The following is a 23,705-nucleotide window of genomic DNA, read 5'->3' as shown; positions in this document are numbered from 1 at the left end:
ATCCAGCCCCTCACCCACACCCAGACCCAGATCCAGGCCCAGGCCCACACCCAGACCCAGATCCAGGCCCAGACCCACACCCAGATCCAGACCCAGATTCAGACCCAGGCCAACGGCACAAGCAAGTCCTCTCCATCCTCATCTAGTCTCAGCTCTCCTGTCTCCACCCCAGCCTCCTCTGCTGCCACCTCCTCCTCCCCTCTCCCAGCCTCCTTATCCTCTCTCCCCCGCACCACCATGCGTTCCACCATCACCCTCACCCCCAGCATCCCCAGTGCCACCGGCCTCGGCAGCGCTACCCTGCCAGCCAACCAGGACACCATGTCAGGACCTGCTGCTTACCTCTGCTCCGTGCTGCCGTTTCAGTCCGCCTTCTCCCCTTATTCCTCCTCCAAGCTGTCTCCCAACTGCAACCTTCCCCGCCCCTCCATCTCCCCCTCCCGCTCCCCACTCGCCCCCTCCAGCCCTCTCTTCCCCATGAGGGCTTCGTCCTTTCCTACCCCCCTCCCTCAGCAGCCTCTCCCAGTGTCACCTTCCCTCCCTCGCTCCCCTCTCTCTCCCACCTCCTCCTCTCTCCCACAGCCCAACACTCCCAACGGTCAGAACAGAGTACCTCCTGCTGTGGTCTCCCTGCCTAGCAGCTACAAGGCAGCACCAAGCATGTGAGTCAAAGTATACATCAATATGCACATGTTTACAGACAAGTGAAACGTTCCCACACTTACAAAAAAACATTGCTTTGAGGAGCAAAACTGCAAAACTGTAGGCCAGTTACTTTGATGCATGTTCCTGCACTCTTCATACCATCTGGATGATTGAGAACAACATAAAAAATTCTTTGGAAGTCACTTTGGCTTAGTTATGCAAGTTTATCGACAACAATACATGGTATTTTACATCAAAACCATGGTGGGAACACTGTTATTTAAAAGCCTGGAGCAAGCATTGCAATCAGTTATTTGCAGTCACTGCACAACATGCATTTAATAGCATCTATTTGTAAAAATAAATCCACCCAGATGTTCCACAACTTGTATAAAGGTCGTAGCACATTTCACATTAAGGAAAGGAACTGTTTCCTTAATAAAATTGATTGAGGTTTCTTGCAGCATAAAAGTTATGTAGTACCTATTGTTCTCTTCTTCATCTCTGCTTTTTGTGCTCTATTTAACTTCTGTTCCTCCCTCCTGTTATCCCTCTCTCTACCCACTAGCCTTCCCATGCCCATTCTAAAGAAGACTGTAGCTCCTCGGCCTTCTTCCTCTCGCTCCACAGATGAAGACATCCAGGGCTCCAAAGACGCCCTCATTCAGGATCTGGAGAAGAAGCTGCGCTCAAAGGAGGCCAGGAGGAGAAGCAGCCAGGTGTGTGTGTGTGTGTGTATATGTGTGTGTGTGTGTGTGTGTGTGTGTGTGTGTGTGTGTGTGTCTTGCAAACTGTGTTGGAAGTGCAAGAATAAAAAAATAAAAACATTCCCCTCATGACAGACACACTCCAGCCCATTCACGCTTACACAGTGTGCCTGTTTGAAGGTAAAATAAGTTTACGAAACAATTCCATCGCGCTCTCTATGTGCGTGAAAAGAATTACGATTTAACATTTTAAAGCTTCATTTTCGAACAGAAACTGTCCTATGAGGAGCGTATGGCTCGTAGGCTTCTGGGTCCAGACAACGCCAACAACATGTTTGACCAAGACAGTCTATCAGACTCACAACTCGACCAGGTACGACAACAAACTTTCATTTAGTGAGTGGACATCATAATTATTACAAAAACCTTAAATCTTAACATTTCTAACCGTGTGTTTCAGATTGTATGGATGTGTGTTGCACACACATTTATGTTGGCCCTGGTCCAAAACCCATTAGTTTTAATTTTGCTATTAAGTAAAGACATATTATTATATAGACACATTGCAGTCATTTTGGTTTGAATGGCTGCACATTTTCCCTCTCAGGGCCTCCTGATGGGCTCCCGAGCCCAAAGTTGAAAAAGCCCCAGTGAGCTGTCTCATGCTGTCATTTTGACCAGTTGAGTGTGTATGTATGTGTGTGTGTGCGCAGGATTGTTCTGTCAAAAAGCCTCTGTTGCTCAAAGGGCTTTGCACCATCTATTCTCTCTCTTTCACACACAACACCAACACACTACACATGCATATACACACACATTTGTCAGAGGCTATTTCTTGCCTGCTTTCTGAGAACCAGCCCCTTTCACTGGTGACAACAGGACTATTGTGTCAGCACACACACACACACACACACACACACACACACACAGTTACCCTCCTGGTATTTTGTCAAACTAAAACGGTCTGTTTTCAAAGTTCAAGCCTGCAATTGTTGCCTCTGTTTATATTGGTCTGTTTTATTTTACAGCCAGATTCACCAGAAGGAAGACACACAGGTGGATTATGGTAAATCATTTTTATTGTTTTATGTATGCTCATAATTATTAATTCACAATTCCAGTAAAAAAAACAATGGCAGTATTTACTCACTTCATGCAGTTGTAAAACAAAATCAGTATTTCAAAAATAGCTGAATACAAATTATATTGGTCATTTTGCTTTTCATATTTATACAGCTCATGAATATTTGATACATTTGTGTTTTGAGTCTGGTAACTGAGCCGCGAGTTGCTCTGTGCAGTGGTTTAATATTTTAGTGTGAAGTAATGTGAAATAAATCTTCCATTGGGTTGAGGTAGGTTTACTTGTATACCAATTGACCTTTTGAAATACTTTCTCACTTCCCAAATATGTGTTAATAGTTTCTGTAGAGTTCTTAAAACAGAGGAAACGATGTCGTACCAAAGTGAAATGTATTCACTCCCGTCCCGATGGCAGATTGTTGCACCAAGAAGAAACGAGATTTAAAGCAAAGCCAGGTGACTTTTGAGATTGTTGCACTGCAGTAGGAACCACCGGTTGAAATAAACCCCAAGCAAGGAATTCCTAATTTTGCAACATTACACCATTTTAATGGGATTCAAGGCAGAAATGGGAAGATTTCTTACACAAGGATTGAACATTTCCATGAAAGTATTTATTCATCAATTATAGCTGGTGCTTACTTAATCTCCACATTGTGTTTTGCTATAAATACTCCCAAGTGTTTTATAACTCCACTGTCTGTCAGGGGAGATGGAAAGGGCTCATTCAGGAGCCATGCTGTCAGAGGACAGTACTGGAATCAGGTTATTATGAATACATAATCTCTCTCTCCCTGCAGGGGGAGGCGCCACTCAGGGACAGATGAGAGGGGAAATGAGGGCTCAGCTATCCAGGAGAAATCTTACGCTCCTCGCTTCCTGCAGATCCCTCCAGACCTCACTGTAGAGGAGGGACGCTTCTGTAGGATTGACTTCAAGGTGAATCACTCAAAACCATGCATGCATTAACACCAAGGGCTTCACATTTTCAAGTGTATTAATACACTCAAGCCTGTATTACAAGGGCAAAGGCTCCCTCATATAACTAATATAAAAAAATCAATGCAATAATGGTGCGGTCATGTAAAGGCAAATAAAGGGGGAGTACAAGTGCAACTTCTCTCTTTTCTTAAACCAGGTGGGAGGCCTCCCGACACCAGACGTCTGCTGGTACCTGGATGGTAAAGCTATTCGTCCAGATGACTACCATAAGATGTTGGTGTGTGAGAAAGGGATGCTTTCATTCATCATAGAGATCGTCACAGTGCACCATGCTGGGGTTTATGAGTGTGTGGCCAGGAACCGAGCAGGGGAGAGCAGATTTTCAATGAGGCTCGATGTATTAGGTAAAAATGTCATTACAATACATCCTGTTTTTAAGGTGGAAAGTGCTGTCTTTTTATAAAGAAATTCATCATAGTGCAGCCTCCTAATAATCACGATGATTGATTCATCTATACCAGTACTTTAATCACCTGTGCTGTGCAATCTCCTCTCTGCAGCCCAGGAGGCTCTCCGTCCTCCGACCTTTGTCCAGAAGATGTTGAACTCCAGAGCTCTAGAGGGCGACACTGTGAGATTAGAGTGTAAAGTAGACGCTTCCCCGCCTCCACAGCTCTTCTGGAAGAAAGATAAAGACATGTTGCGCATTGACCCAAACAGAATGAGGTGGGTCGAATAAAGTACTTTATTACAACCAAACCTCTCCTTAACTGCCCTCCACTACTGCACATCAAACTGAATAGATCATACTCGAGCTACACCCTTTGATAAACATATCAAAGTATTTTACAACGCAAATTTAGTTTTCTACCTCAATCCTGTTGTTGAATCATGTTAACTTGAGAGCAGTATGACTCAATATTTCCCTTAATATGATCAAACCAACCTTTTTAGGATATGCTTCTCTAAAAAAACAACCAATATTTCTGTTTTTAAACACATCAGAACAAAAATAAATAGGTCGGTGCAATGAAATATATAATCTCTATAAAAGGATGCCATGGCTTAAAACAACACGTTTGAGAATAAAGAGATGTATATCATAGGTCTGACTCCTGATGGTGGGTTACAACTATATGTTTAAAAGAAAACTGCACCTATACACAGGTTTATTTTTCTTCTATTATTTTTTTAATTGTGTATTTGTTATTTTAAAGGCTCAGCCTGCATCAGGAGCTTTGGCCACCATGTGTTAATAACTTGCATGTTTTGATGTGAAATAGACATTTAAGACTCTCTCTTTGTTTTTCCAGTCTGTATCAGGACGGTTCAGGCCGGCAGTGCTTGTTGCTAGAGAGGTTGATGAAGTCTGATGCTGGTTGGTACACTCTCTCTGCCATCAATGAAGCAGGCATGTCCACATGTAACGCCAGGCTGGACGTCGGCAGTAAGTCCACTTTGTGTTTATCTTTCCACGCAAATTTGCTGCAAAGGGCCCACCTTGGCTATCTATTGTATGCGATAGCCCTGGAGTTACCATAGTAGCCCAGGCTGTAAAATCAAACAGCAGATGGAGAATGCCATGCACCATACGCTACAGTGAATCCAGCTCTACCGCCTGGAACACGTCAAACAAATGCTGTGTTATGTGATCGAGCAGGAAACTCGATGAATGTATGAGGCAATCGAGCTTTCCTAAAGAATACTGCATCATCAGCGAGTCAGAGAGATAATTATGAAGTGCATCCGCTGATGAGCGAGCACTCACTGGAGGAAAATACAACACAGCTATTAAGTTACTGCTCGATCACATAACACACCATCTGCTTTGTGGAGAGGGAGCTGAGTGAGAGGAGCTGACAAAGGCCGTGCAGAAAAACTACCTGACCCTCTGTTGCATATGAGCCTGACTGTATAACCTGACCACTTCATCTGAACCAGGACTCAGATAGTGTAGTTAAACGGGACCTAATAACAATGCAAGACAGATGTTTTACAGTGTGTGCAAGAGTTTCATATCAGTCTTAATACTTAATCACTGAGGACTTATAGTTGGTGTAAAAATAGTAGGATATAACGGTTCTGAAGCCGAGACACAAACGTCTATGGCTCACTCTTTTTTGTATTTATTACTAGGGATAGTACCTGGTACTTTTTTTAGTACCTCCTCAGTCAACGTTCCAAGCGAGCTGAGCCGATACTAAAAGGTGGTGTTAAAACGCTGCATACCACTGATAGTCAGAGAGCATCGTCACTAGCGCGTCACAGGAGATTCTGCACACACACAGCGTTTTTAAATAGCAAACAACTGTCAATAGCGATCACGTTTTCAACCCTATATTTAAAATAAATGGCAGCCGGTCAAACTACGCCGTACATGTTGATTTATTATTCTGTTTGTATTATTATGATTATTATTCTTAGTATTTATTATTTATAATACATATTGATGATATTATTTTTGTATTTAAATTCTAATATTTTTCTTATTATTAGGCTGCTATATTATGTTATTATAAAAACTCAAATTCTCTGAGATTGAAGTTACATAATAACATTTCTAAATAATAATACATTTTATATTGTTTTGTTGTTGTTTTTACCTTGAATTGCCCTAATACGCCATGCACCCAGGGAGCAAGAAAAGCCATGTAAATAGACATTTTAGTGTTTAACAAATGCAAAGGTAAGAAGTTTAATCTGTGTCACAGACTGCAGCCAATCAGAAACGTGTCAGACATTCAAACTTTCATTGGTATTAAACACAGCACCCTGTCTGAACTGCGAAACAATTTGCACTCTTAAGTGTTCCAACAATAAACGAGCACAAAGGAACAAGTCTGAGGCGCTGCCCAACGGAACCCCGTTTTAAAAAAAAAGATATAGCGCCAAATCACAACTCTCATTGAACAGGTGTTCTTTTATTAAATATACTAAACGCTTATGTTATTTATCTAATTTATGTGCACGTTTCAGTGTCTACTGCGTTGCTTTGCGCATTCACATTCTCTCCTCCGCTGTTTCGCAAAGGGCGGGGCTCCGCTCCCGACACACCTCCAGTCAGACAAAGAGCGAAGGAAAGGAGAGGAGAGAACTACAAAGTGCAAAAAAGTAAAAAATCCAACACATTAATTATAAATGGAGCGACGTCGACCCCAACGTTCAGCTTGAATCCAGCACCAGTGATGCAGATGTTAGCTCTGCTGCTACGAGCAGTCAGAGTGCAGCTCGTCTGCTGCTGGTTCAAGTCCCAACCAGAGCGTTTTCGAGCGGTGGGATGCTGTTTATTTTTTTTCAAGTCTAAAAGCAACACAAAGTTTCCTGAACACTGGTCAGAATCAACTCACAATTTGGTTTATTGCCAAGTAAATTTACACATACAAGGAATTTGCCGCACTCTTTTTTTCAAATCTTAGATTTAACAACATAGCAGAGCCTATATAACAAACGACCCCCAAAAACACATAAATGCCCCCCGACGTTCTCTGAACGCCCCCTGGGGAGACGCTACCGCCCCTGTTGAAAACCCCTGATTTAGCAAGTCTCCCTTTTACACGGAAAGTTTCAAGCAGCATCGCAACGCCGACCAGTTGATCACCTGGCCTACACTGAGGTGGTACCATCAGTACTGGAAAACCAAATTCTGTGAGGCGAGTCGAGTCGTACTATACTGTGGAAACACGGCTATGGACTCTGGCTTTTATTTTTGTATATTATTTAGTTTTTGTACATTTTGAGTCTTGATGAAATATAAAGGCTAGTGATTGATTACGATTAATACTACAACTGATTTGCAGCGACAGCCATACACACATACAGTAACTGTGAACAATGACTCACCCCAAAGGACACGTATAATACACTTATGTCTTATGAGTGCTGGTTCCAAATCTGGCACTGAGCCATGCTGTCCTGTGCTATGGCGTGCAGGGCAGAAGAGTTATTTTCAGACACCTGGCATGAAAGGAATGTTTAGCTAGTCGTCCACCAGTACAAATCTGTTGCTGCTGTTTGTGACACCAGTAGTGTTATTCCTATTATTAATATAAATAAGCAAGTAATCTGTAAACTCCCCCCCGTAGCAACGGTTGGAACTGTGGCTATAGCAACGTACCTCTGTAGACTTCTAAAGATGAACAATTATTATTATGTCAAACTTTGACAAGTGTCCACATGTCCCAGCCCTGATAGCTGTGTAACTGACACTCGAGATGACTAGGAAAGAAAGTTCTTCCCTTAAGGCCCTGTCACACATATCCGTATGACAGAAACGTATGCCGGTGCATACGAAATATCGGCAATAGGTTGATATAAATTAAGGCTAAGTTGTGATCGTTTGTGTATACGTTATGCATTTGTTGGGTATTCGTCTGATACATTTTGTGTATAAGTAAGTGATACGATATCAATAGGTTAGACATGCGTATCTAGGTTTACTGCTTTGGAGGGGTGCTCACCGTGCGACCGGGGGGGGGGGGGCATGTGAAACGTCAAACTGAAACGTGCACATAAATTAGATCAATAGCATAAGCGTTTAGTTTTTTAATAAAAGAGACCGGTCAATGTGAAAAGTGAGTTGTGAATAAAACAAATTTAATTTTTAAACATTGTGAGGAAAAAAAATAAAACACCTTGAATTTCAGGCGGGGCGCAGCGCCCCTCCAAGACAATGGTAGGGGAAACACTGGTATCTGTATACGTTCACTTTTACGATCCGATCCGATGAAAAGTTGGACGTATTTGGACTCCAGCATACGTTTCTGCCATACGGATATGTGTGACAGGGCCTTTTCTGCGCCGTTTTTCTTCTTCTTGTTCTCTACATATATAATACATATGGTATTTTCTGATGCAGGAATGGAAAACTGTGTTGTTTAAAAATGTGTTTTTCAATACCAGTGAAATTAAATGGTTCTAATTTGAATTGTTGGGTTTTGAAGCCCAAAGGGCGCTGAGATAGTCTTTCAATTGAATCCAGTAAACTTCTAGATGATCAAGATACTTATTTATTTAAAGTGATGATGACAGCAATGTCAAAAATACCCTCAGCCGAGGACACTTTCACACACCAAGTCCACAGTCCCGAATCAATAAAGAGCCAGTTAGCTGTCTGTTGGTACAGGTAAGTGAAAGTGGTCCAAAAACATCATAAACATTTTGCTATATTCTCTACAGAAGGGTGTCGTCGTCCCTCATTGGTCCATGTTGGCGTGGTTATGCCCCTTGGTGGGCCGTCTTGTTGTGACGAGATGGAGGTAGACCTGAAACTCTTTGAAGAGAACCTACAGTGCTTCACATTCATAACTAATATAGTGCTCATTATACATTTGTGCAGAAATACATGTTGTGCAATAATACATTTAGATTGAGGTGGACGAGTACATGTGATAATCATTAAATGTGACACAATACAATCAGGAGTTTATTTACTTCACAATACCATGGTAAAGAAAAGCACCCGGAGGAAACCCAATCGGGAGAACATCATTCTTTTGCTGTCTGATAAAGTAAATCACTTCCCCTTTCACTTGCTGAAGAATTTGTAGGTCCTCTCGGAATCCTGCCCGCTGTAAAGGTGTCAGTGTTGACATCGTCTAGATCAGGGGGGGGGAACCTTTTTCCTATCAAGGGCCATTTTTTTTTTTTTACAACATCCTTCGAGGGTCATACTAATTATTGAACTCATAACCTCTGCAACTTCTTTTAAGACGCAGCCCATTCATTTCACTTTTTTTTTAGTAAAAGTTGAAGTAAAAAGGCAGTACACAATAATTAAATAGAATAACAAATAATATAAGTACCAAGTGGTTGATAGAAAATAAAGTGAGTATTGCAGCAGTGGTGGAACAGTGTGTTCTTGGTCTGTTGGTCTACCTCTCTATCTCTCCATGTTTGTATGTTACGCTCTGCAGAGAGCTGCTTGTTGGGCCAAACTCCACCGAAGAGCGTTAACTTTATCCAAACACTCGTCCTTTCAGCTCGTGCAGTTCGGCATGTTTTGTGCTGTAATGACGCTTGAGATTATTTCTCCTGGAAAGTGCGACATTCTACTTCCAGCTTTCTCTGTTTTACACTCGCCTACGCTGCGTTCGCTGATGTCAGTGACAGTCTCGTTTAAAATTGAAGTTTTTTGACATGACGTGACCACGTGATGACACGTTGCGCTCGTCTTGTGTTCAAGGACCCTGACCTTGGCCAGGTCAGTCCCCCATTTAAAATATTGCTGTCTATTTTTTTTTTGCTAGTGGATTTTATTTGCGTGCGTTTTATGAATTACCTCGAGGGCCGAATCAAATGGTCTCGCGGGCCGTATACGGCCCGGAGGCCGGAGGTTCCCCACCCCTGGTCTAGATCAATAATGGCAGCTGCAGAATCATCATTTGAATTAGTGGTGATGGTCTGAGCGGCTGTGACACTGATAGTCTCAGATGGCTCTCTGTTTACGCAGTTCTTACAAGCTATGAATGAAGGGTCATATTTGAATCCAGTAGGGCCTGTTTCATCAGCACTAGAGCCCTCAGTGCTTGAGAATTCATCACTTGATCTCTCTGTGTCTTAATCGGGGCTGTGACTCTTATAGTCCCGGATAGCTCTCTCTGTAAGTGAGTCCTGCAAGCTGTGTGTGGAGGATCATTACAGAATCCAGTAGGGAATGTTTCTTCATAACTGGAGACTTTATCACTTTAGTCAGTTGACTCCATGTCAGTTGCGGAGTTGCTGAAAGCATCATCTGATGCATATGAATAATCCAGGGTGGAGACGGCCATCAACTCAAAGGCAGCTTCTGCATAAGAGCTGGTGTCCATGGCCTCTTCCAGGTGAACCATTGTGACAAAACAGTGTGTTAGGGCTTGTCCGGGCGTGATTCTTGTTGCAGGATCCAGATCGAGCAACCGTTCCAGTAAATCTAAAAATGCCATCCTGTCTCCATACTCTATATTGTCCTCGTCATTGTACTCTTCCTCTTCCTCTAAGTCGTCCTCAAATGCTTCATCCAAACTTTTAACATTGTAAAAAATCCAGTCTGAAATTTTGGGTCGGACACCAGTAGCCTTCTTGTACTGCTCTGGCGTCTTTAGTCTCCATCCTGGATTAATAATAATAATAATACATTTTATTTGGAGGCGCCTTTCAAGACACCCTATTTATCTGAGCGATCTCAGTTTGCACTAGTTAACGATAAATCCTCCATGACAGCCAAAGTCAGTCTTGGAGTCCCGCAGGGTTCTGTACTTGGACCGATTCTATTCACCTTATATATGCTTCCTTTGGGCAATATTATAAGGAACCACTCTATAACTCTATTGCCACTGTTAAAGTGTACGTCTGGATCATGCCCTGGTCCTGCCTGACGCCCACGTTAATATATATATACTGTATATATCTTGGAGACACCGGGAAGCCTTTTTGACATCATCCTGGATTCATCCTTTTTATTCGATCACATCATCAGTTCTGTCACATGGATGTTGTATTTGTACTGTGTTCTTTATCTTGTACACACGACATCTATTACAGTCTGTCCGACCTGGGAGAGAGATCCCTCCTCAGTCTCTCCCTGAGGTTTAGAACATAACGTTTAATTATGGGGTTTCTTTCAGGAAGTTTTTCCTTGTATGATGCGAGGGTCTAAGGACAGAGGGTGTCGTATCCTGTACAGTCTGTAAAGCCCACTGAGACAAATGTGTCATTTTTATATTGGGCTATATAAATAAATACATTTGATTTGATTTAATTAATGCGTTCAAAGGAGCCAGTTGAGGTGGTTCGGGCATCTAGTAAGGATGCCACCTGAGCTGCTGCCCCCGTGACCCGACCCCGGATAAGGGCTGGCTGGCTGGCTTCATGTTTAAAACTGATGTCCGTGAAACAACATAACATTTAAACACAATAATCAAAAATGAGTACATGTGTCATTGATCAGTAAAGGTACATTTGAATGAATCACTTTTTCTCTGCCCCTTGCAGCTCGCACAACGCCGGCCATGAAAACGGCACCGCCTGGCTCGAAGACGTTGAAGTTGCTGTCTTCTTTCAAACACGTGCCTGCTCTGACAGTAGAGAGCCCCGCCCAGCACACCGCCCCGCTGTACGAGAGTGAAGAGCTGTAGAACCCTCACTAACCCCAGTCACATCCTCAGATAACTAGCACATATATCTCAGAACTGTAAAACTGGGCCGGAGCCTGTATGTCAGGGCACATATGGTACTAATCATACTTTGGTTCAGATTATCAGCATTGCAGCAGACCAGGAGACAGAAACACTTTGAGGCCAATCCAGATCAGGTTAATTAACCAACCAGCATTTAGGCCAATAATCTATATAGGTTCATTTCAAATTTCTTGAACAAATCAAGTTGTATTGTACGTTTGAGATTAAGGTACAAATACATCTTTTGACGAAACTGAATTTGAGAATTTTCCTTCGTTGGAAAAAGTTTAAATTGGTCTTGCACCTCCATCCATTAGATGTTATGTGTTGAGGAAACAACTCAAACCGTAAGGAACACTTGGTAGCTGCTTTGAGAGAAATGTTTCCAGTCATGTGCCTTAACCTCATACTGTCCACCTGCTGCTGTGCGTCACCACTGTGCCTGTCCTTCCTCTGCAGAGCTGATGTTTGATACATGCCCATAAGCCTCTCTTCATCTGCGTTCATGGTGCGTCCAGGTCATTGATGTATTAATAGACCTGGAAACGGTGTGGCGGAGTCAGACCTGTCACTGCACTTTAATCCTGACAACTGTCCGCTTGTCGCTCTCTCTCATCCTGCTCTCCTAAATAAGGACGATTTTGTATTTGAGCCTCCAAATTTCAGTTCTTGTCCCTAAATTACAGCTGCTGTTGCTTCTGATGTGTGTCTGCAAAGCTCCATAAACTGAAGATCCAAGAGCTCAGATTCTCTGCTGTGGTATAAATTCAGTGTACTGTGTTTTTAAAGTTGGTTTCTAATATACAGTGTATGTGAATGAAGCTATTTATTTGAAATGGAGTTATTAGTTATCAGTGTTGGGACTCTCTTGGCCTGTGGTCTATCACATCGAGTTGGACAAAGTGAGACAGACTGTCATGCTGATACCCAGCCTCTACGACTGAACACAAAACCTGATCTGCACAGAACTAACTTACTTAAGTTTACATTTGATCACATCTGCAGTGCGGATAAGACATGTTTTTACACTTTGTTCAAGAGGAGAAAACCTTTAATGCATTAATTGATCCTGTATGTTCAGTTAAAAAACAGGTATCAGTATGTCAGCCACACTCTCCATTTCTGACCAGCACCTTACATAAACAGAAGCTTGATTTGCTGGCTTACCTTGGAACTGCTTGTTACAGCCAGCCAGGAAGTAATGTCACCAACAAAAGGTATATTTGGCAGGATTTTCATGCAAACAGAAAGGCTAGTATTTAACCGTGTGGCCACAAACTGCTTTTCACTCAGAACTAATGGTTTGAGATAAAGTATACAAACAGGGTTAAACATTGGACTTGCTTAAAGCACTATAATAGTTTTGGTAAATTAGGCCCTTTCTGTTGAGATTTTAAACTGTAGTAGTGTGTTTTTGTTTGTTGTGTAAGTTCTACATATCACTGGATGAATGAGGAATAAAGTTTGTGACCTTCCCTCCTGGTGTGTGTTTTAATAGTCTGGCCCCGTTTAATGTTCAGAGAGATGAGGGTTCAAGAACTAAAAATAACTTTCATTAATGTCGCCATCTGGTGGCCAAATTCAAAACCTGCAGATTAAGACCTGCCTTTAAATTACTTTCATATTACATACAGGCTTTGATACAATTTTTTTTTTTTTATTAAAAGCAAAAGTTGACAACAATATCAAAAAAGTACAATAAACCTGTTTCTGGTTAAAAGATGAGCGGAGGTGGGGCGGATAGAACAGATTTCTGCTTCTGTACAAAATGTTTCAAAAGCAAACTACCAGCCTCATCGCCACAGTCCTCTACATCATGAACACACTCACAGTTCATACATTTATACGTGTATATATACACACAGTAATGAGCAGAGACTTCAGGAGAAAAAAAAGGAATGAAAAGAAGAAGTCCAGTTGCTGATGTTCCAATCCAAATCCATGTCAAGTTAAACGGGATGTTGATGAAGTGACCGGCTCTACAACAATGCTTGACTTTTCAGAGCTGTAAGAATAATGGACAATGCTAGGATTCATTTAAAAAACATTCTGACAACTGCACAAGGACTGTAAAATAAGTAGTCTTTTTGAGATTCTGTCTCATCTGAAGGGGCTAATGTGTGACCAACATATCGTGGCAGGCACTTGGACACGTGTCTCGTAAGAAGAAATAACTCCTAACACCTGGTGTGTTTTTCCATCCAGTGCCTTCACATGTCACACTGCTCTTAAATCTTAGGGGTTGACATTTTTGGATGCTCAAAACATTGTTCTTGAGGCCATTTGATGTCACGTCTGCTGCTTACAAGTTCACAACAGTTGATTTAATAACTTGTAAAAAAGTGTTTCAGATGACATTTTTCTCTTTCAAAAGTCAAATACATTTCATTACTGTGATAACATGAGGTTAATAAGTGGGGGGGAAAGTTAAGAAACAAAATGCTATTATCAAAACCTAAAATATGTGTTTTGAGTCCTGATAACAGAGGATGGTGCTTGTAAATTCAAAAGAAGGGACATCAGATCCTGTAATCTTTTACATTACAGTATGTATGATTCAGTGGCCAGCATTATTACAGTTTGTGTAATCTGGACTCTGTAACAGTAGTTGACGACCCCAATAAGAAAAGGGAATACTGCTGTGTGCACTGACATTATAAACAAGGCTCTGGTGCTCCGGTGTTCTGATGAGTTACGCTGTTGGAACAACCGAGACGTCGGTGTGCAGGGCGGCTGGTTGAGGACTTTTACAAACAACCTACTGAGTGAAAAGAGCAGAGCTTGAGTCTTTTCAGTCCTTTCAGAAATATTTGAGGTTCTGTTAAAGCTGCAGTGATGTTTGGAGACGATGAAACAGAACACTGTAAGGAATAGCTCCGCTCCTTTCCTCTGCATAGGTCAAATTTCTACGTCACTCTCTTTGTCGTTGTCGTGGTCACCATCGTAGAACTCATTGGCTGCCTCCGGCCTGAGGGAGTGGCATTATTGACAGCCAGTTAGGAACAGGAAGTTTTAAACATTTTAAACAACAGTTAATACATTAAACATATTGTAATACCCATACAGTATAGTATGCCACAGGAGTTAAAGTAAAGTATGCCAGAAATAAATACAATGAAAGTCATAAAAAAAAGTCACGTGAAAAGTCGTATCGTTTGCCACGAATAAAATGTAAAGTATGGTATGCCAAGGAAAAGTCATAGTATAGTATAACATAACAAAAATTATGTTAAAAAGTCATAGTGCAGTTGGCCATAAAAATGTTATTAAAATATCATTGCCCTGATCTGCGCCCCCTGCAGCTGTACTGACCTGGTGTAGTTTTCCTCGCCTCCCCTCTCGTCAGGGTCGGGCTCGTCGGTGCGTTCGTAGCTCAGAATGTCAGAGGGAACGTCGTGGATCTGAACGCTGGGCGCGTGGTTCAACATCTTCAAGTTCTCGAACACCGTCTGACGGATCTGCTCCAAGTACTGCGACAACATGAACAGTTACAACGAGTGCACAGTGGATTTATTATCTTCACATAACTGTAACAATAACAATTACAGGCTGTGTTAAAGCGGTTTAAAGGGATAGTTCGGAGTGTTTAAAGTTGGGTTGTATGAGGTACTTATCCATAGTCAGTGTATTAGATGTACTGCTGTGGACGCAGCAAAACACATTTTAGACAGAGGTAAAATGACTGTACGTGTCGATAGTCTGGTGGCTTTAACGAGAGCAGAGATGACAGCTTCAGTTCCCCGTCTGAAAGGGCTGACAGCGAGGTAAAGTGGTAGAAATGTTTAAATATAGCGTACACTTCTGTAGGTAATACACCGACTATGGATAAGTACCTGATCATCAGAACTAACCCTTTAAATACAAGTAATGCATCTCAGCAGACACACTACACTATTACAACACTTTCGCTAATTAGAGTGGGATGATGTTTCACCTGTCGGGAGTTCTGGTTTTCTATCCTGGTGCTGACATCAGGATGCAGCGTGAAGTCTGGAGCAAAGTACTCAAAATACTCTGCAGAGGACACAAACAAGAGGAGGAGGGCGGTCAGAACTCAGAGACGTTAAGGCGAGAAGAGAGATGTTTTGTTCAAACTGTTTGTGATAAATTATTTCCATTGAGTTCTCACTCCTTCAAAAAGCATGGATACAAAATGTCAAAACACTGTTCTTCCAACAGATGGCACCAAAGATTTAAAATGATCAACAGTCAGCTCTACTCTACAAACACATAACTGATGCTGAAGCCATTTTGGGCAACAGGAAAACAAAAAGACACTGAGGTGCAGTGTGGTTACATCATTATACTAACTGAAAGCTTATTATTTGGTATATCTCAGTACAACTCACCGCTATAAGGCAGCTCATCACTGATGGATTCATCCAATAACAGAGAAGTCTCAAAGGTCCTACAACAGACACAAACAGAACATTTTTTTGTGAACAATGACTAAACTCAGGAGCTCCAGAACATCACATTTTGTGTAGAAAACCAAACTCACCAGCAACGAGCCACGTTCCTCACCGTGTACCCTCCTCCTCCCAGCACCAACAGAGGAATCTTAAAACTCTTTACAAACTCCACACACTCACTGAAAGACAAAGCACACACACACGCGCACACACACACACAAGTTTAAAAAGGCCCTCCATTATTACTAAGTTGAACTCTAAACATGAGCTAGAAGTAATCTGTTGCATACAGTACATGTATACTGTACATGTACTGTATACTGTACACATGTACTGTACATGTGTACAGTACATGTGTACAGTACATGTATACTGTACATGTACTGTATACATGTACTGTACATGTGTACAGTACATGTATACAGGGAAGTGAAAGTGTCAAAAGGAGTAAATTACACAGTGTCTTTCTCTCCAGAAGGACTGCGTTGATGTTCTTACACTCTTATTTCCACTCTGCTCTGCAGCTCAGAGTAACATGAGGAAATATTTAAATGTTTCCACAGCTTTTCTTTTTCTAGTTTTGTGATGATACAGTATTGTTTGCATTTCACCTTATGAATAACAATTTTTGCTGTCGCTTTAACCCAATTTCCCCTACGGGTATAAACCTGGAGCTGCTTGACGGTGTTTCCAAAAGAGACACTTCACTTTAACTAGGAAACTGAGATTTAAAATAAGCCGCTCACCCGTGTCCTCGTATACTGAGGTTGAAGCAGCCGAGTCTGTCGCAGCCCAGAGAATCTGCTCCACACTGGAAGGAGAATGAAACATGCAGCTTTATAATCTGATTTATCTGGCCCTGATCACACTGAGACATCTGTCATTTTCTCTCTCACACACAGACCAAACGATCCATGATCCATTAGCTGAGAAGACAAGTGCTAATTAAACAGATGAATCCTGCATTAGAGACTCAGAGTTACACACTGACCTGTAGAACGATGCAGGTCGGCTGGTAGAAATCCACCACCTGCTTAATAACTGGCTGGAACAGCTGCCTGTAGCCTGAAACACACACAGATGTTGGCCGTGGCTCACATGAGGATCAAGTTCACAGCAGTATGAATCTTCTGAGCTCTATGTGTTATTATATACTACAGATGTTACATATTAATAACGAAGTGAACTCACTCTGGTCATCGATGCCGTCTCTGAGAGGAACATTGAGACAGTAGTACCGGCCGCTCTCTGCTCCGACCTCATACATGTCACCTGCAGCACGCACACGCACACACACACGTTGAAGCAGCTCAGATAACAGTTCGTCTTATTTATATTATTATTTTAGATTTTTCATTTATTTGCTTTGCTGGACACAAAATAAAAGAATAGCTGAACAAACAAACCTGTTGTTTTCTTTGTAGTGATTATACCAAAGTTAAAGTGCCAAGCAGATGAATGAAAATTGTATAATTTGTGCAGACATGTCCAGGCTGTACTCCAAACCAAGTAAACTACGACAGCGTATTAAGGCCATTGTAGGTTAAACTTATTTTCTTTTCTTTTTACAGAGGGTGGGGTTCCTTCTTGAAAATGTACAACTTTAAGCTCAGTTTTTTCATATATTACCCCCCTCCCTGTCTGATCAACAGATGGTGTTGTCTGATGTTTAAAGCAGCTCGTACCTGTTCCTGGAAAAAAGTAGTTCCCGTATTTGTGGAAGGACACAGTCATGACACGGTCAGTCAGGTAAAAGGCTTCCTGTACGCCGTCACCATGGTGAATGTCTATGTCGATGTAGAGAACCCTTGGGTGGTATCTGTCACACACACACACACACACACACACACACACACACACACACACACACACACACACACACACACACACACACACACACACACACACACACACACACACAGAGTTGTAAAGAGAGAAACAGACACAGCAAACACTTGATGAAGGTTCTTCAGAGAAGTGTCCTCTTACTTGAGTAGCTCCAGTATACTGATGACGATGTCATTGACGTAACAAAACCCAGATGCCTGCAAACACAGAAATATAATTTTAGTCCTTTAACTGTTCACAGCTAAATGTAATGAGTTTCGCAGAGAGGAATGACAACAACATTCTGCACTTTGTTCTGACCTCAAATTTCTTGGCATGATGCAAACCCCCGGCCCAGTTGATGGCAATGTCGCAGATCTGGAAAACAAAGTAGAATCACCATGACAATCAGTCCTGACCCGTCTACCTGTATTGCTGTTTCAGTTCAACAAGGAAGTGTAACACTGTCTGATGGTGAGCAGCGAGTTGGGCATCATCTGCTATCAGCAGCCTCAGAGCAGGACAGGAAGTTAACGTGGCTGCAACTGAAATAATAACACACTCTACTAAATCAGTGCCTGTGCTGCTTGTGACAGGGAACTGCTTAATCTGCAGGCCACTGTTTTCACTGGTGTGTGTTTGCATGTGTGTCTTATAGGCGTGTCCAAGACTAAGAATTGACATAGTCAAATCTGATTGGTCAAGCTTGCCTTCTTTTTCTCAATGACCCCCGAGCGACCCCTAGTGGTCCGCGAGAATATTGGTAAAATGTCACGTTTGAAATTAATTTATTATAAGTTCAAAGTGTTTCTCAAACTGTTTAAAAATGACTAGTATAGAGTGTAGCATAGATGTAGCCTAGTTACGTTTAAGGTTCGTTTAATGTTCTTACGTCATAAATGATCTGCGCGGTCAATTTGAGCGGTCAACTGAAAAGATGGATCTATGGCTAAAGACAGGTCAGTTAAAAGAAAATTAAATGAACAATCTGACGCGACAGGCAAGGTGCATCGTCCTGATGCAGGTGATTCAGCAGCTCAAGTGCTTCAGCCGCAGCAACAAGTCATTTTGTGCCCGTTACTGATTCCCAGGAGAGCGGTTCACCGTGTAACCACCACCCAGCTGAAAGCTGTGAAACTCGGCTTGAACGTGGAAAGTCCAGCGCTAAAGTGAAAAGAAAATATCACAGCGACTACATAAGATTTGGATTTTTTCGGACTGGAGGTGAAGAGGATCCCAATCCACACTGTGTTTTGTGCTACGAGTCGTTGGCGAACGAGGCTATGAAACCCGCCGAGCGAGGCTATGAAACCCGCCGAACTCAAGCGACATTTTGAGAGCAAACACAAAGATTACATTGGGAAACCTTTAAGTGTTTTTGAGAGAAAACGGGATGAACTCAAGAAACAAATGACGAAGGCGCCGTCACAGTTTCTTTCACCGGGGGAAATGTGAAGGCTACAGAGTCATCATATAGGCTATCCCTTCTCATCGCAAAAACAGGTAAACCTCATTCGATAGGTGAGAATTTAGTCAAACCAGCTGCCAAGATCATAACTAATTTATTGTTTGAGGAGAAAGCAAACAACAGAATTAACAGGGTCCCCCTCTCCAATGACACTGTCCAGCGGCGAATAACAGCCATGGCTGAAAATGTGAAAGATCAGCTGATCACACGTTTACGCCAAAGCCAGTTTTTCACACTGCAACTGGACGAGTTGACTGATATCGGGAATGAGGCAAATCTGCTGTGTTTTGTAAGGTACATTTATGCTACATTTAATAATTAACTTGTGTTTATTGTTAAATTCCTGTTAAACTTGGACCTGCCACCATAGTGTTATTGTATTTTATTTTTGAAAATCCACAGCAGAAGTTTGTGTCGTACTAAATGTGGTGCATGTTGTGTATCTTGCTGAGGGTAAGTTCACTCTGACACTCAGTAATAAAATCAGTAATAAATGTAGTCTATGTTTCATTTGATGTGTACAATCAGCATTTACCGTTGTTGGAAAAATATACCCACGAAGTCAGGATCAAAATCAAATAAGAGTTTTAATCAATATTCTTGCAAGAAAGAGCAGAGTTATACATAAAAAAGATGTACAAACTCTCACACAACATGGTGGTTTGCAGGAGAGACAGATGGTCTTCTTATCTGGAGTTAAATCGCATATGAACGAAATGCTTGTAGAATCCGTAGTTGTATTTGTATTGTTGATTTAATGTGTGAGCGAGCGATATAGAGAAGGTCACATGAAGCTCATTTATTAGGCTGTCATTTGTAATATATTGTTGGAGTGGTAAGCAGGCCTATTGTTTTTGGATATTTGGGGTGAGATGGTCCGTGAGTGTTTTTTTATTGGTTAAGTGGTCGTTGGTCTGAAAAAGTTTGAGAAACACTGCTCTAGAGAAATAGCAAAAACAACAAAATGATCGGCCGACGTGCAGCACTGTCCATAGTACTGAAATGAATCGGAGAAGACACTCAGAACGCGGTTTATTAACTTGCTTGCGTCTCGTGGTTGTAAACAAACTTTTGGTCATAATTCCATTTCCCCCATTGTAGCAATCGACAGACAAAAAGGAAACGACGCTGGACAGTCAGCGAGAGAGAGATAGATGTTTATACGTGTCGCTGTTTTTGACAGAGATAAATTCTACATTCTTATGCGAGTGCTCTGATTAATAAATGTATTCTTTGGTTTTGAAACAGCCTTATGTTGCCGTTATGCAGCATTTCTGAGCCATCGCCAAGATGCTGCTCTGACGGTCCCGCCAATGTGGATCGCTGCAACTTAGTCTACATGTTGATTTATTCACGCACACTAAGGAGATTGATTGAAAGCACACATTTTCATTAACAGTATTCTTAATATGATATTTATACCAAAATAGGGTATATATCAGGATTTACTGTGACAAATAAATTCTATGTAAACTCAGACATTCATCATATAGCCCGGACAGAACGCTCCTTTGTCTCATAACCACATTTTCCCGCCACTGAGACAATTCGACTGAGATTGGCATTTGAAACAGACTCTTTAGTTTGCATCGTCGAATAGTCGACAGCTTACCTTGTGGTTGAGCTGTGTAGCTCCTTGTAAAGAGGCTCCAGTGTATCTTGAGCAAAACTCAAAAAGACCTGGAAACACAGGACTGAAACACACAGGCACAACATATTTTAGTCATGGTTTAGTCAGTCCTCTAATAACAGTGACAGTCAATCTGGCTATTAGGGGGAGAATCAGGCATCTGATTACTAATATTTCAGAGGAGTGCGAAGAGCAATAGCATTGCCTAAAGATGTTGAGATAATAAAATGTCCTGGTAACAAAGGAAATGAGACAAACTAAACCTGAGACTTGATGACTATGGATGAAACCGTGAGAATTTAGTATGCAATGACAATACATTGCAAAAGTGTCAAAAATCTTTAACACTTTTAGGCCTTAAGTTCTCTAAAACAATCCACTTCTATGAACGAGAGTAAAACTCACCAGTCGTCTCCCACGTTGAATGTGTTGAGGCTCTTCGTGAAGCCCTGCATGTTATTGGGGCTGACCTTCTGCAGGAAGTCTATGTAGTCCTCAGAGTGGAACCGACACATGTCGTGCTGAGATGCTTTGTATGGCTTGAACACCTAATACAAAATAATAATAATTGATTAAATACAGTGTGAAGTTTTGTATAAGTTTAATCTCTTGATATTAGTGTTTTATGTTGAATAAAAAGAGTGCGCAGATGTTATTTGGGTGTGAATGTGTAACACCATCTCTCTGTACTGCTCACCATCATTTTCTTGTAGAGTCCATAGTGCAACACCAGGCTGTGAGTCAGGGACAGACGGTGAGGCTTCATGGGGTGTCCAGCACCTGGCAGACACAGTTTACACATTACACTACAGATATTTGACTCATAGTTGCATTCATAGTGTATGAGAGTGACTTCTATGATGCCTAATATTGAAATAAGTCATCTAAATAACCACCTGAGCAGCAACATTTAAAATATATATAAATACATACGTACATAGATACACACGCAAAAAAAGTATTAATAGAAATAATTCAGGTTCCTTATAGAGAAGGCAAAATTGACAATAAATTAAAATGGAAATACCACACTGAACTTGTCTGTAAAATGACTATGAAGTAAATTAGTATCTTGAGTTTGTTCATTGATTAATCATTCTGGTAATTTAACTTTTTATTACAGCTTAATTTATGCTCATAAAAAGTATTGTAATATATATATATATATATATATATAGATATAGATATGTCCCACTTATCTCAAAATGATTTTCAGAATGCAAAGAGACTTCTATCAATCTTTTATGTGAACATATACCAGACCTTTGTATATAAATAAATATGTACACATAACTTAGGATTTGCTTAGCGGTTTGCAAAACCTTTTAAAGTTTTGCTCAGACATTCACTCGTATTTCACTAAACACTCCAAAGACTTTCATCTTGTGTTTTGTTGGACTACAGAGGACCATCCAACCTTCTTCCATCACTAAAGTCAACATCTACATAACAGTATTCAGAAAACATCTGAAAAGGACTTTAATTAGCGAAGATGTATAACGCATCATAAGTTTCATTGTAATGCATTTCAACTTGTAAACATAAACTATGTAAATTGTACAGTTATATAAATGTTTTAACATTGTGAAATGTACAATCTTTGTTTTGATGTTTATCCTCTTCCTTTTTTAAGTAAGACCAATGATATTTAATAGGTGGGGTATCTTCTAACGACACTTTATATGTGCAAATAAATAAAATCACTACTGACTAAAGGACGTGGTTATATTTTTGCTACACTTTAGACAAATAGTCGGATAATGGATAGTCTGCAGTTATTTCTTATCTCTTTAAAGATATTCAATATCAAGTGAACTTACAATAACAGCACAAAGTATATCATATGCTGTTTACATATTTTAATTAATCTTCAGCGCTGATGTTTTGTATATTTGTATCCTATGAGGTTAAAGATACAAAGCAGGTATCATCACGGTTACGGTGCATACTGTCGGAAATGTACTATTTACTACAAACTGAGCATTTTAAAGCGTTAAAGTTACTGTACTGTACTACCGAGACGTCCCACGCAGATAGTGAAAATAGACTGACACATGATGGGACATTTTAATAAATGACAATATAATTAGTAACTTAACGTTAGCTAGCTAACAAACCAGATGCTCTGGAATTAGTACAAAATATAGTAATAAATATTAAATTGTGCTCCAGTGAAACCCTATACACCAGACCTCCAAATGCACAGAGTAGGCGTGAAATGATCATATTAAATATAACAAAAACACCTCTGAAGTTATTAGCATGCGGCTAGCTTGCATTAGCATCATTTCCCTTTGTAGGCCCGTTCACTACGACAACCAAACTCACCATAATGAAAGTTGCCCACGTCCGGGTCATAAAAATAAGAGGTTCTATTGTTCATTGTGAGAGAAATATCTTCTGACTTTTTAGAAAAACTATGACTGTTCCTTCAGCTATAAAACACACATTTTGCTATCAATTAGCAGATAGCCGCCATGGTAAACACCGACTGAACTGCGTCATCAGAGAGGGACAGTACTGACGGGGAGGGGAGGGGGCACGGAGGAGGAGAGGCTGACAAAATAAAAGTAATATAAAATAACCGATCAGCTGTCAGCACTAAAACTACGTGTGCTAAGAGACTACAGCCTTTATTAAATTGCATTTATTATGTTTATTACGGACATTACCAACCGGCATTTTCTGGCATAAATATAATTGCCTACTGGCTACTGTGTTTGTTATCATACTCATTGGATTTACCACAGGGCACAACATGTGTGTGGGCCTCTAAGGCTCCAATGATGAAAGTTAAAGAAATTGATAAATAAACCATTGCAACACGTATTTACAGGA

General features: G+C 41.0%; 2 protein-coding genes across 6 annotated transcripts in view; one reads left to right on the top strand and one right to left on the bottom strand.

The window, feature by feature from the left end:
• The window catches only part of myot (myotilin), a 39,677-nt gene extending 26,672 nt beyond the window's left edge, over nt 1-13,005 (top strand). For 2 of the 5 annotated variants that reach the window (XM_029441146.1, XM_029441144.1), the window contains 10 exons: nt 31-662; nt 1,214-1,364; nt 1,488-1,532; nt 1,624-1,725; nt 2,381-2,418; nt 3,236-3,374; nt 3,574-3,781; nt 3,938-4,103; nt 4,691-4,824; nt 11,346-13,005. In XM_029441146.1, coding sequence (XP_029297006.1) covers nt 31-662; nt 1,214-1,364; nt 1,488-1,532; nt 1,624-1,725; nt 2,381-2,418; nt 3,236-3,374; nt 3,574-3,781; nt 3,938-4,103; nt 4,691-4,824; nt 11,346-11,488 — 1,758 coding nt within the window. In that variant the 3' untranslated portion in view covers nt 11,489-13,005. The remainder of the gene's footprint in view (nt 1-30; nt 663-1,213; nt 1,365-1,487; nt 1,533-1,623; nt 1,726-2,380; nt 2,419-3,235; nt 3,375-3,573; nt 3,782-3,937; nt 4,104-4,690; nt 4,825-11,345) is intronic. The other 3 variants (XM_029441145.1, XM_029441147.1, XM_029441148.1) reach the window with 3 other exon arrangements.
• Nucleotides 13,006-13,166: 161 nt separating this feature from the next.
• Nucleotides 13,167-23,400, bottom strand: hdac3 (histone deacetylase 3). Its single transcript, XM_029441149.1, has 15 exons — nt 23,196-23,400; nt 21,565-21,647; nt 21,273-21,415; nt 20,850-20,931; nt 18,091-18,147; nt 17,932-17,987; nt 17,628-17,761; nt 17,134-17,214; nt 16,934-17,007; nt 16,689-16,753; nt 16,032-16,121; nt 15,880-15,938; nt 15,465-15,544; nt 14,843-15,000; nt 13,167-14,498 (listed from the first exon to the last, which is right to left on the bottom strand). The coding sequence occupies exons 1-15, from the start codon at nt 23,248-23,250 to the stop codon at nt 14,429-14,431; spliced, it is 1,287 nt and encodes a 428-aa protein (XP_029297009.1). The 5' UTR covers nt 23,251-23,400; the 3' UTR covers nt 13,167-14,428.
• Nucleotides 23,401-23,705: the final 305 nt, after the last annotated feature.

Source organism: Cottoperca gobio, chromosome 10 (genome assembly GCF_900634415.1).
Source record: "Cottoperca gobio chromosome 10, fCotGob3.1, whole genome shotgun sequence".
Taxonomy (NCBI): Eukaryota; Metazoa; Chordata; class Actinopteri; order Perciformes; family Bovichtidae; genus Cottoperca; species Cottoperca gobio.
The sequence above is the reverse complement of the archived record's forward strand: the minus strand, read 5'-3'. Positions and strand labels throughout refer to the sequence as shown.

Excerpts from the sequence above, each read along its gene's own strand:
- hdac3 (XM_029441149.1), bottom strand. The coding sequence starts at position 23,250 with ATGAACAATAGAACCTCTTATTTTTATGACCCGGACGTGGGCAACTTT. Across the intron at positions 17,988-18,090 it reads ATCATGCCAAGAAATTTGAG|GCATCTGGGTTTTGTTACGT; the intron begins GTCAGAACAAAG and ends CTGTGTTTGCAG. Across the intron at positions 15,001-15,464 it reads AAAACCAGAACTCCCGACAG|TACTTGGAGCAGATCCGTCA; the intron begins GTGAAACATCAT and ends ATGTTGTCGCAG.